This window comes from Octopus bimaculoides, chromosome 3 (genome assembly GCF_001194135.2).
Source record: "Octopus bimaculoides isolate UCB-OBI-ISO-001 chromosome 3, ASM119413v2, whole genome shotgun sequence".
NCBI lineage: Eukaryota > Metazoa > Mollusca > Cephalopoda > Octopoda > Octopodidae > Octopus > Octopus bimaculoides.
Genome location: NC_068983.1, coordinates 104,430,565 through 104,443,307, shown reverse-complemented (window position 1 = coordinate 104,443,307; position 12,743 = coordinate 104,430,565). Strand labels below are relative to the sequence as shown.

At 33.9% G+C, this 12,743-nt stretch overlaps 1 protein-coding gene across 3 annotated transcripts in view; it reads right to left on the bottom strand.

Annotated features, from left to right (window-relative positions):
* LOC106882663 (tetratricopeptide repeat protein 14) overlaps nucleotides 1-12,743 on the bottom strand; it is an 83,370-nt gene that overhangs the window by 22,973 nt on the left and 47,654 nt on the right. For all 3 annotated transcript variants that reach the window (XM_014933421.2, XM_014933419.2, XM_014933422.2), the window contains exons 3-5: nucleotides 7,966-8,087; nucleotides 3,320-3,396; nucleotides 2,070-2,192 (exon numbers count right to left, since the gene is read on the bottom strand). In XM_014933421.2, the coding sequence (XP_014788907.1) occupies nucleotides 2,070-2,192; nucleotides 3,320-3,396; nucleotides 7,966-8,087 (322 nt within the window). The remainder of the gene's footprint in view (nucleotides 1-2,069; nucleotides 2,193-3,319; nucleotides 3,397-7,965; nucleotides 8,088-12,743) is intronic.

The window sequence follows — 12,743 nt, the reverse complement described above, 5'->3', positions numbered from 1 at the left end:
CTCTCTCTTACACTGTCTTGCAACACGAAATACCTCGAGTCTTTGGTCCTCACGGCACAGAACATTGGCAAATCTTTTCTTATCTGCTTCCCCTCTGGCTAAATAAACCTGTCGCCTAGCTTCCCTTCTGGCAGATTGGTACAATTCCCTGCTACCACCGTTCTTCCAGTCCTTCCAAGCCTGTTTCTTTTGTCTAATAGCCCCGTCTACATCCTTGTTCCACCACCACGTTACTCTGGGTCAAGAGGGGACTTTACACCAGCCACAGATCTGGTCTGTGGCTCTCAACAGGTTGTCCTGTAGAAATCTCCAATTGTCTTCCACGTTGTATGATGCTATATCCCCGTCTATCATCAAAAAAATTTATAGGCATTTGGCAATTTGACTGCTTTCCCTAATATGTATTATTAATTAACAAAAAACCAAGGTAAACAACATATTAGGCTACCTGCTACAATCAACCTACCAGAAAATACGTCTTTATCCAGTCATAAAATACTAGCTCTAAACAATTGATATAAATGTCTGAATTCACAAACAATACAAGATGGCAAAAGATGATCTATTTTCACTACATAATTTTGTTTTCTCCTTTTAGGAGGAAATTCAGCTACGTATGTTACATTTTCAGTGACGATAGACAATTTTGATCATGATTAATATATTTTGATGATGACCATGATTATGACAATGCTATTCATGATCACAATCACCATTGTAGCTTGATGTGGCTGAAAGAAACATTTAACTATATCAGTATGACAATATATTTTTCATAATGCTAAAATATCAATTTACATTTCACATAAAACACTAGCAAACATATAATTCTTACACTTCTAAATTCTTTACAATTCCAATTCAACTGGAAGCATGAAGAAGTAAATGTTCTATACAGATTATGCATGGATAACTGAGCTGAATGACAAAGTTAAATACTAACACAAGATAGGTTTTGTGATATCATGTTGATCTTGGAACTATTCATTTTCAAACTAACTCACACAATCTCTTAATGTAATTTATCAGCTTGAAAAAAAAAAAAAAACCATTTCCAACATGAGGATGTGTGATAAAATATTTTGAGAATCAAATTCCAAGCAGACAGCTCTAAATATACAAAGATTTTATAGTAAAAGAAGTTATCCTCTTATATTTTCATTATCATCATTGTCATTGTCATCACTTTATCATTTTAATGCCTACTTTTCTATGTTTGCATGGGTTGTAAGGAATTTGTTGAGGCAGATATTCTACAGGTAGATACTCTTCATGTTGCTAACACTCAGCTGTTTCCAAGTAAGATAATATTTCCCGATGGCTAGGCATGTTTTCACAGAAGACTGGGAATGAAGGTCACTACTAAATGATAGTGACACTTGCTTACAACAATCACACAATGTCAAAATAAAGGGACACTAACACAGTCTCTCTCTCTCTCTCTCTCACACACACACACACACACACATACAACAGGCTTCTTTTAGTTCCTGTCAACCAAATTTACTTGCAAGGCTTTGGTTCACCCAGGGTCATAGTAGATGACACTTGTCCAAGGTGTCATGCACAAGGGCTGAACCTAGAACCAAGCTTCTTAACCACACAGCTACACCTGTACATGGAAACTGTTGAAAAAAACTAAAACAATACCAGCTCAGATGAGTTACCAAATTACCAATGACAATAATGTGATATAGACTTATGCACCTTTTAAAGAATATATATAAAGAAAATATAAATATCTTTCCTGAAAACCAGAGGAATTCATGAAGTAAATGCTTAGCTTTAGAGATAAATGAATGAGAAATAACTTTTCTCCTGAGTACAATACCAGTGTAGCATATATAGGGTACACATTTCTAGGTAAATGGGGGAAGACAAAATTAAGTGTTCTTCCCAGTAACGCATTGACAAAATACTAATAACAAATATAAACTATGAAACCAAGATTTAAAAAGATATGTTTTGAACTGAATTAGGAATCGGGCAAAAAGGAAAAAGCAAAATGGTTACAATCTGAATTAAAAGTTCTGTTATGTTTCAGTACAAATGTAATGTAGGCTACTTACAGTAACTTTTAAATGGTCAATATCTCTTGCTTTAACACCATCCATACAAAGCAAGGTAATGATAATTCCATTATCAATTATTGAGGTTACGCTGCCAACAAGAATATCCTTCCTTTCCACACTCTGAAACAAATCACAAATAATTTGCATGAACAAGCACAGATACATTGCAAAGCTCTTTTTTTAGTTATTTTTTTATGTGAGAAAGAGCAAAGAAGCATTATATCCTCCTCCTCCTCATCATCATCATCATAACATCCACTTTTCCATGTTTGCAAGGGTTGGATGAAATTTGTTGACACAGATGCCCTTCCTATCGCCAACCATTACCTGTTTCCAAGCAAAATAATATTTCCCCATGGCCACATGTGTCTCAGACGATTGGAAATGAAGGACACCACTTGCATGGCAATGAAACTTGCTTACAACTATCATGTGATGACAAAGCAAGAAGAAAGTGACATACATTTATGTGTGTGTGTGTGTGTGTGTGTGTGTGTGTGTGTGTGTGTGTGTGTATTTGTGTGAGATAGTCTTCTTTCAGTTTCTGTCTACCAAATTCACTCATAAGGCTTTGGTCAGCCTTGGGTTATAGTAGAAGACACTTGTCCAAAGGGCTATGCAGTAGGACTGAACCCAGAATCATGTGGTCAGGAAGCAAACTTCTTTCCACACAGTAATGCCCTATCACTGAATTTTTGCTAAATCTGTCATTAAATTTGATGAGAGACAGTGTAATTTTATAACTTTAAAAAAAGTTAAAAAGAAACAGTAACTTTCAGCTCTAGCTGGTCTTCAATTTGTGGTGATCTTTGTAACAATATCCAAGACAGGAACAAAGTGACACAACATTGAGGAAGGATGTCTATTTGAGTTAATCATCCCCAATACTTGATTGATATTTATTTTATCAAACCCAGAAAGATGAAGGGCAAAGTCAGACTTGATTAGATCTGAATTCGGAACATAACCCCAGAGGAATGAAAGACAAAGCTGACCTTGAAGGGATTTGAACTTCGAATATAAAGAAAGCAAAACATTTTGTCTGATGCTTCAACAATTCTACTAACTCAATTAGGCACAAGGACACAAATTTTGGAAGAGTGGACAACTGATGAAATCAACTCTAGTACTGTTACTTGATACTGTTACTTTTACTTGTTTTATCAACACTAGAAGAATTAAAATTGGTTGCTCTCAGCATGATTTCAATATAGAATGTAAAAGAACATTTAGTATATTATGCATACCTGATAGAAATGTTCCTTGCTATCCTCGGGAGGTAACCCCATGAATGACTCCACAGGAGGAAGTATTGAATAGAAGTCTGAAAATACAAAAGAAAACAAATCCAATAATATACTATAACTAAAAGTGAACAAACATATGATTATATAGATAACAATTATATTTTTATTTATGAGACAAGTTATATGCCTTTCTATGAGACAAATCATATTTCTAGATATTCATACAGTATCCAGATTAAGGGCCAGTAAAGAGGGGAGTAAGAAGGGTATGAAAGTAGCATCTTTCTCTTCCACACATTTCCTCTTCATACCCTATGATTGTCTCCCACTCTCATTCCCTGCCCTCACTGCCCTGCTCATTGTATTGCTGCTTTCATCCACCCTATCTTTATACCCAGGTTTTTTCCAGTTACTACAATCCCCATTTCTGGGTAATATCTGACTGCATATATTATGACCTTCATACCTTGAGGGCATGCCCTGGCAATTGCCACCATTTATCTCTATCTTCCTTACTCTGCCATCACATCTATGCTCTGATCCTTGTTACTTGTGAGCAGGGTTGCCACTCATCAAATAATAAAACACCCAGATTATTTGCTGCAAAAAACCCAGATCCTATATTATAAACCCAGATGTTAGAAAATAGGTATATAATTGGTAATTTAATGATAAAATATGTTATATGATAAAATGAATACAGAATTTAATACTTCCTTTATATCATATGGCAGCTAATTTGTCAATTTGTCATATCCACATCATCTTCATTCACTCCTTGAATGGTGATAGACTCATTTTCATCCTTTTTGAAGTTCAATCTACTCATATATCTACGATGACAAGACCCATCCACTACATCTTTAATAAGTTTAGCGTTCAGCTCCCAAGAAATGCATGACGCCCCCTTTCTTGTAATTACTTGTTTAGCAAGTAGACAACCAGTGATTGTTTCGGCCTTCAACCTACTAGTGAACTTTGTCATGTACAATTTACTTGGGAAAGTATGCACTCCACGCACGCTGATGAATGAGGTAACATCGTCAAATTAGTCATGAATTGTGACAGCCTCTCAAATTTAGTGTGCTCAAGCCCGCCTTTAAGATTGTGTATGGAATACCAGAATTCAGGGATGCTTTTTGAAGAAACAGGAATATCTTTATATTGCCGAAATAATCTCCACTCATCGTCTAGTTCATCAAGTATGTTTTCTGGTGCAATTTCTGGAAAGTTTGATGCCAAGGGAATTATTGACTGAGAAGAGTTAGTGAGATCATGCGCTACTTTTGGCTCAAGTATTTCTAAGAGGGCAAACACTCCAGCTTCACCGAGAGGAAAGTGCATTTATATTTGAGAGCATAATTCTATTAAAAAATTTTGCAATTTTGAATCTAGCTGAGTCACCAACGATGGGGTTTTGTTCCCAATATCTTATTGCATGTCCACCAAGGTAAATATCACTCATATCTTTGTGATTTGTTGTGTTATTAAGATCAATATCTGATAATTTAGTTACAACTAAAACATTATTTTTTATAAAGAAATTAAGGATATTTTTATATTCACTGGATACAAGTATATGCAACAGATGCAGTCAAAAGTGTTCCGATTGAAACTCAACATTAAGAGCATTTACTTTCTTTAATATATAATGTAAGAAGAGCAGCATGTGCTTTGTCCCTTTGTTAATCATTGTTTCATAGATCCTTTTTGCTCTGTCCACTTTTTCTACTTTAGCCTCTGACTGAAAATAAAGTACAAGGGCATCCCACTGTTCTATTATAACGTCAATTACATTTTCACATGACAACCATTTAGTTTGCAAAAGCTTTGTTTTCTTTTGTGCCAACAACACTTTGTATCATATTGAAATCATTTTGACGTTTGCTACTTCGAGAAAAGTAAAAAATCCTTTAAAAAGGACTCAAAATACGAGGGTAACACCTTCACTGCATGACTTGAACAAAGTGCAAACGAATGGCAAACACAGCCTATTGTAAATACAGTTGGAATATCATTTCTCAATAACTTTTGAAACCCATTCTTGTTACCCATCATTGTTGAGCAATTATCGCTTTTGTAAACGTAGACTTGACAGCATTGTACAAACCCTGAGACGAACCATTTTCTACTACAATTGCATCCAGAAGAGCATCCTTGACATTAAGTGATTGTTCATCAAAAAAGCAAACAACTTTTGCTAAGATTTGTGTCACTGAGATGTCGGTACTCTCATCTATAAATAATGAAAACTTTTGTTTCTTGAGAATTTCCAAGGTTTCATTTTGTTCATAATGTGCAATTCCATCTTGCATAGTGTATGTTAATTTTGATTTTTTCATTTGTAGATTTTTAGCTATTTCAGGAAAGGTTTTTTTTACAAATTTTAGCTAAGTGATTTATATAGATGAAAGGTACATGATGTTCAGCAACATAACCTGTTAGTAGCAAGTCTGCCTTAGCTACTTTTTCATTTAATGTATCATCTGTTTTTTTAACAATAAATGAATCTAATTTGATAACAGATTTCGCACAATCAAATGCTTTCTTGTGTTTGGCAGTGTTTTTATGAGCCAACAGCATTGATTTGTTTGCATTTTTCAACACAACATTGCAACAAACACAGTAGCAGATGTCAGGATTTTTATCATCTTGCCATAACCAATCTTTAAGCTCAGTATCCTCGAACCATGACTTCTTGAAATTGTGGGTGTACCACTTCCTCTTTTTGGATACACTATTATCTGCCATTACTTTGCAAAGGGTTACAAAACAAAAACACACACACAAAATGTTGTTAAACAAATTTTAAATCGCGAGTAACAATCGAAGCATACACCGTCAACACAGTCAAGCTGCCAACTAGTGGTGTCAGAATTTCAGACAAGTGTACAAGCGGTCACCAACACGTAACTTGTAGTTACCCGGTATGATACAAGTATAAACAAATAATGAATGCATATGATCGGTAATTACATCACATACAATATTTGTATCGATGAATTCAATACATGAGATGATTATGGATGGTATATAGAAAGGTTACAAAGTATTAGAAGAGGTGCAACTTGCCAAAACTAACCTAAAAACTCAGATTTAATGTAAATTTGGAGATTAAAACCCATAAAACCACCACTGCTCCAAAAAACTTATAAATCTATATACTAACTAAAAATGTTAACTTTTATTATTGTGATACAAATAAGAAACATGTTTTCTTTATAAATGATAATAATAATTCTTTTTAATTTTGGCACAAGGCTGGCAGTTTTAAGGGAGGTGGTAAGTTAATTACATGGATCCCAGTGCTCAACTGGTATTTATTTTATTGACCTCAAAAAGAATTAAATCAACCTCAGCAGGATTTGAGCTTAGCACATAAAGAAGCAACACAAAATGCCATTAAGCACTTTGTTCGACGTGCTAACAATTCTGCCAGCTCACTGCCTTAATAATATTATTATTATTATTATTATTATTATTATTAAAGCAGTGAGCTGGCAGAAGTATTAGCATACTAGGCAAAATGCTTAGTGGTATTTCATCTGCCATTACGTTTCGAGTTCAAATTCTGCAGAGGTCAACTTTAATTTCTTCCTTTCAGAGTCGATAAATTAAGTACCAATAAAACACTGGGGTGTATGTAATTGACTAGTCTCCTACCCAAATTTCAGGCCTTGTGCCTATAGTAGAAAAGATTATTATTATTAATAATAATAGGGAGGAAAGCATTCTGCAGAGACTATGGGTGAACCCAACGGTAGTGAGTATAGATATTTAGGGATTAGGGAGCTGGATCACATTCTACACAGAAAAATGAAAGTCAAGGTCAGCAAGGTGTATCAAAAAGGGTGAAGATGGTTTTGAAATCCAACCTGAATGCCAAAAATTTGATTACCACAATGAATATCTGGGCAGTTGCAGTAGTCCATCCTCAAATGGACTAAGGAGTGCGTCCATCCTCAAATGGACTAAGGAGGAAATATCAACACTGCATAGAAGGATGACGCTACACCCTAAAGCAAACGTAAACAGACTGTATATGAAAAGAAAGAATGGTGGCAGAGGACTAATTAGTACAGACCATTGTATAATGAGTGAAAGGAGAACGCTTGCTGGGTATTTGATAAATATGCCATGAAAGATATTGGTGTAAATGCAGATGAAATGATGGGCAAAGAAGAGTTTAACCAAAGAGCTGAGGAGAAGAGAAAAGAAGACCTTCTTGAAATGAGAATGCATGGACAGTTTGAAAGCAATACAGAGGACGTTAAGGATAATACAGCATCGTGGGCATGGCTTGAGCGAGGTGATTTGAAACATACCACCAAAAACCTGATCATTGCTGCTGCACAAGACCAGATAGAAAGGAAAGAAAGATTTGGAGAGTTCAGTGCAATCATTATTGGTATTTTTAATAAAGGGTTTATAATAAGTGAAAAGAAGTTACTATTTTTAAGAATGAGACTGAAGAAGAAAATGATTTTTTAAAAATGCAGAAATTTTATAGGAAACCATATATGAAACTAAAGTTCAATTTACAAAGAAGTATTTTATTACCATTCATATGTAACTATTTTTTGTTTTATCAACTGTGTGAGAAAACAAAATTTATGTAGTAGGAAAGGTTGAATCAATAAACTTACCTTCACCCAATCCATAGGTCTTATAGACATGCGGTACCTCTCTAGGAGGTTTGTCATTACTAAACAGAAGATCAGCTTTTCTTGCAATGAAACGCTGCACAGTATTTGTAAACACTCGATCTCTAAAAAATATATGAAATATTTTATTAGTCTGACACTTGAGAAAATAGATGAAACACAAATATTAAGTCGGTCTTAATAAACCTTAAAAATAAAATCATTTTTTTACTTTTCAAAATAATCAATACCACAGAATAATATGGTTCATCAATTGTAATAGATTATATCAAATAATAATATTCCATATAGATTGATCCATGATTATTTTCTTTTAATACAATACTGTGTAAGAAAGAAGCATTCAATATGTTCCCCTAATATAATTTATCAATTCAAATACAACTACCTTCAAGCAAAACACAATTTAATTACTTTAGCACACTGAAAATATGAAGTTATATTTACATAAGGAGTAATAAATATCCTGGAGTAACAAAAGACTAGTAACATATGTTGCAGAGTAGAATTGTCATAATTGATTAATATTGGGTAGCATCTGTTTGATCAAATGTTTAGTAGTAACTAAACGTCAACACCTTACATATATCACTCTTCAGTTTGGTCTGAAATGACACTTTAAACTCGAACATAATACCAATATAATTCTGTGATCTCTGACTTTAAAAAAGTCTATGAATTATTTATTCTGATAAATGCAAGCACGGTTGTGTGTTCAAGTAACCATGTGGTCCTGGGTTGAGTCCTACTGGGCAGCACTTTGGGCTGACCAGTGCCTGGTGAGTTAATTTGGTAGACAAAAACTGTATAGAAAGCCAGCATGGGTGTGTACCTTTATGTTTTGTGTTTGAAACCTACCACCACTTGACAACCAGTGCTCATTTGTTTACTTTTCTGTAACTTAGCAGTTCAGCAAAATGAGACTGATACAATAAGTACCGGACTTAAAAAATAATAAACCAATTTGTTTAACTAAACCCTTCAAAGACGTGCACCAGCATGGCCACAGTCCAATAACTGAAACAAGTAAAACGTAAAAATTAAACAATACTATGCTAACCAATGTAAAAGATTGTACATTCGGTAATTCTTTCATTTCTGCTTTAGCAAGTACTGTAATGATTATCCTTTGTTGATGAGGTAAGATTAGATTGAAACATATCCAGAGTTATTTTTCTTACTTGGTGAAAAATCTATAATTTTAGTCATTGAAATAATTATGCAATGAATATAAAAGCCACTCTGTTATTCTTTCTAGTTAGCTGTGTATTGTTCTTTGATTTAACTTTGTTAACACTAACTTAACTCTTACTTTTGGTTGCATAATGTGTGAGTAATATTGATTTGACTACATATAACTAGAATTTAATCTTTTTTATATGTGAAGAATGGTGACATTTTTCAGTATCATAAACAACATGGTACTACAGCCTTCTTTCAGACTGGTCATGAATAATGTAACTTTGTCTCCAACCCATGCCAGCACAGAAAATGGATGTTAAACAATGATGATGATGAGTCTAGAGGGGGCATGAGATTATATCTTCATGAACACAAAATACATTACATACACACATACATATATATATATATATATATATATATATATATATACACACAGGTGCTTGTGCCTCTCCGAGAGAGAGGGAGATATATATATACATACATACAGGCACAGGCGTAGCTATATGGTAAGAAGCTTGCTTACCAACCACATGGTTCTGGGTTCAGTCCCACTGCATGGCACCTTGGGCAAGTGTCTTCTGCTATAGCCTCAGGATGACTAAAGCCTTGTGAGTGGATTTCGTAAACAGAAACTGAAAGAAGCCCATTGTATATATACATATATATATTTGTGAGTCTGTGTTTGTCCCCACCACCATCGCATGACAACCAATGTTGGTGTGTTTATGTCCCCGTAACTTAGCAGTTTAGCAAAAGAGACTGATAGAATAAGTACTAGGCTTACAAAGAATAAGTCCTGGGGTCAATTTGTTTGACTGAAATAAGTAAAAGAATAAAAATGACTGAAATAAGTAAAAGAATAAAATAAATACACATATATCTCTTTTACTTGTTTCAGTCAACAGACTGTGGTCTCACAGGGGCACATTCTTGAAGGGTTTTAGTCAAACAACTGACCTCAGTACTTATTTTAAAACCTGGTACTTATTCTATCATCCTCTTTTGTTGAACTGCTAAGATACAGAGACATAAACAAACCAACACCAATTGTCAAACACAAACACTAAAGATACACACATATAGATATGTATCATCATTTAACATCTGTCTTCCATAGTGACAGTTTGGCAGGATCCAGTGAACTGCAGGAACATGTTGAGCTCCAATGTCAGCTTTGGCATAGTTCTACAGCTGATGCCTTTCATAACACCAACTACTTTACAGTGTGTACTGAGTGCTTTTCTCTCTCTCTCACACACACACACACACACATGCACACAAGAAAAATGGGGAATTATACATTATTTAATCAGCTTATGCATGTCTCAGATAAATTGGCAAATTCGAAAAATCTGCAATCCTGTAATCATGAATATTAATTTATCCCATATTTGAGCAACTAAGATACTACAGAAATAGAGAAACTGGACACCATCCCATCCTTATCAAAGCTATACCATACTGCTTGGAATAGATGTTCTAAGGGAGACAGATAGGAGTAAAACAAACAATATTTGACCAGAATAAGGAGTAGGAAGGCATTTCAGCAGACCTACTTAGGAATTGTACTTATCAGATCATGAAAGAATTTTAATATATTTTTACAATCCCACTTGACAACTTGAAGAATGTTTATGGCAAAATTCTTACCACATTTAAACCATTACTGACCAATTCATATACACAGATCATGTAAATAGAATCAAGCTCTATATTATTTAGTTCATGAAGGAAATATCATTCAGTTAGTATTAATTTTAAATGTTAAACTATGAGTACGAGAAAACCGGATGCAATAGTGAGAATTCCAAAGTAAAATAATCAATATATTATTCACGAAGGAAGATATTCTATTTCAAAAACAATTATTTTTCTTAAAAGAATAAATTTAAAAAAATTAAAATACTTGTAATATGATTAATATAAATTAAAATAAAAATAAATAAAAATAAAATTAAAAAGTTATCAAAAATAATCTAATTACAGAATTTTAAAAAAATTTACATCATCATCATCATTGTTTAACGTCTGCTTTCATTACTGGCATGGGTTGCACAGTTTGACTGAGGATTGGCAAGCCAGGAGGTTGCACTAAGCTCCAATCTGATCTGGCAAGGTTTCTTCAGCTGGATGTCCTTCCTGACGTCAACCACTCTGTAACTGTAGTGGATGCTTTTTACATGTCACCGGCACGGGAGCCAGTAAGGTGGCACTGGCATCAGCCATGCTCGAGTGATGCTTTTTATGTGCCACTGGCATGGGTGCCAGTCCGGTGGCACTGGCATTGACCACACTCAAATGGTGTTTTTTACATGCCACCGGCACGGGTGCCAGTCAGGCGGTACTGGCATCGGCCACAACAGCGATTTTACTTGACTCAATAGGTCTTCTTAAGCACCACACATTGCCCAATGATTGAAGGGAACTCTTAAATAGGCCAGTTATGTGACACTGGCATAGGTCATAGCTACAATCTCATTTAGCTTGAAAATTAAGATAACTAAAATAATTAGATGAAGTAAATATTAGTGTATCTACTAAATAAAACTAGAAGAGTTAAATATACTAAATATACCTGACCAAAAAAGAGAGATCTAACCTATTATAACAGGGTACACTAATCATTCATTTGGAAAGGTTTAAAAAGTTCTTCTAAATAAATGCATACATCAGAATATTAATTCATTTCTTTTATTCAATAAGTGAGATTTGAATGAAAGAATATGAAGTGTTTTCTTGAGGCATAGGTTACATTTTAGTTTCTTTCATTTATACAGTAGTGCACAATTCATTATAGAGCATTTAATATTGTACGTTTGAGGCTCCAGAAAAATTTACTTCAAGAGGTGAAGTTTTTCTTTTTTCTATATTTAAACAAAGGAATGTGATTATATATTCTTGACTAAAAATCAATTGCGCAAGCACCTATATAGTAGTAAACACATGCCCTTGTTACTGAACATTTATAAACTAAGCTTTTTTTCTTAAGAATTTGGTTAATCTAATGTTCACTTTAGATCATTTTTACAATCACTTAAGACAATAATTGAGAGATTTTTCATTTGAAAAGTTTACATTCCATTTATGGTCAATATCAGTTGTTGAACAAACAATCACTTCTGTATTAAGATTTGATATACATGTTTTCTCTATTCGAGCTAAATATTTCAAATTCATTATGTATGACTCTCAGTTGTATTTTTTATTACTATTGTTCATTTACCATTATTACTATGATTATTATTATCATTATTATTACTATTATTATTATTCCAATAATCATCATTACCCTCACTGTTAATACTGTTACTATCTTTATTACTATTTTCAAGTGGATTCGCTAAATCCATTTCAACAAACTCTTTTAACTTAAATATATATACACACACACATGTGTATATATATATATATATATATATATATATATATATATCATCATCATCATCGTCGTCGTTTAACATCCACTTTCCATGCTAGCATGGGTTGGACGATTTGACTGAGGACTGGTGAAACCGGATGGCAACACCAGGCTCCAGTCTAATTTGGCAGAGTTTCTACAGCTGGATGCCCTTACA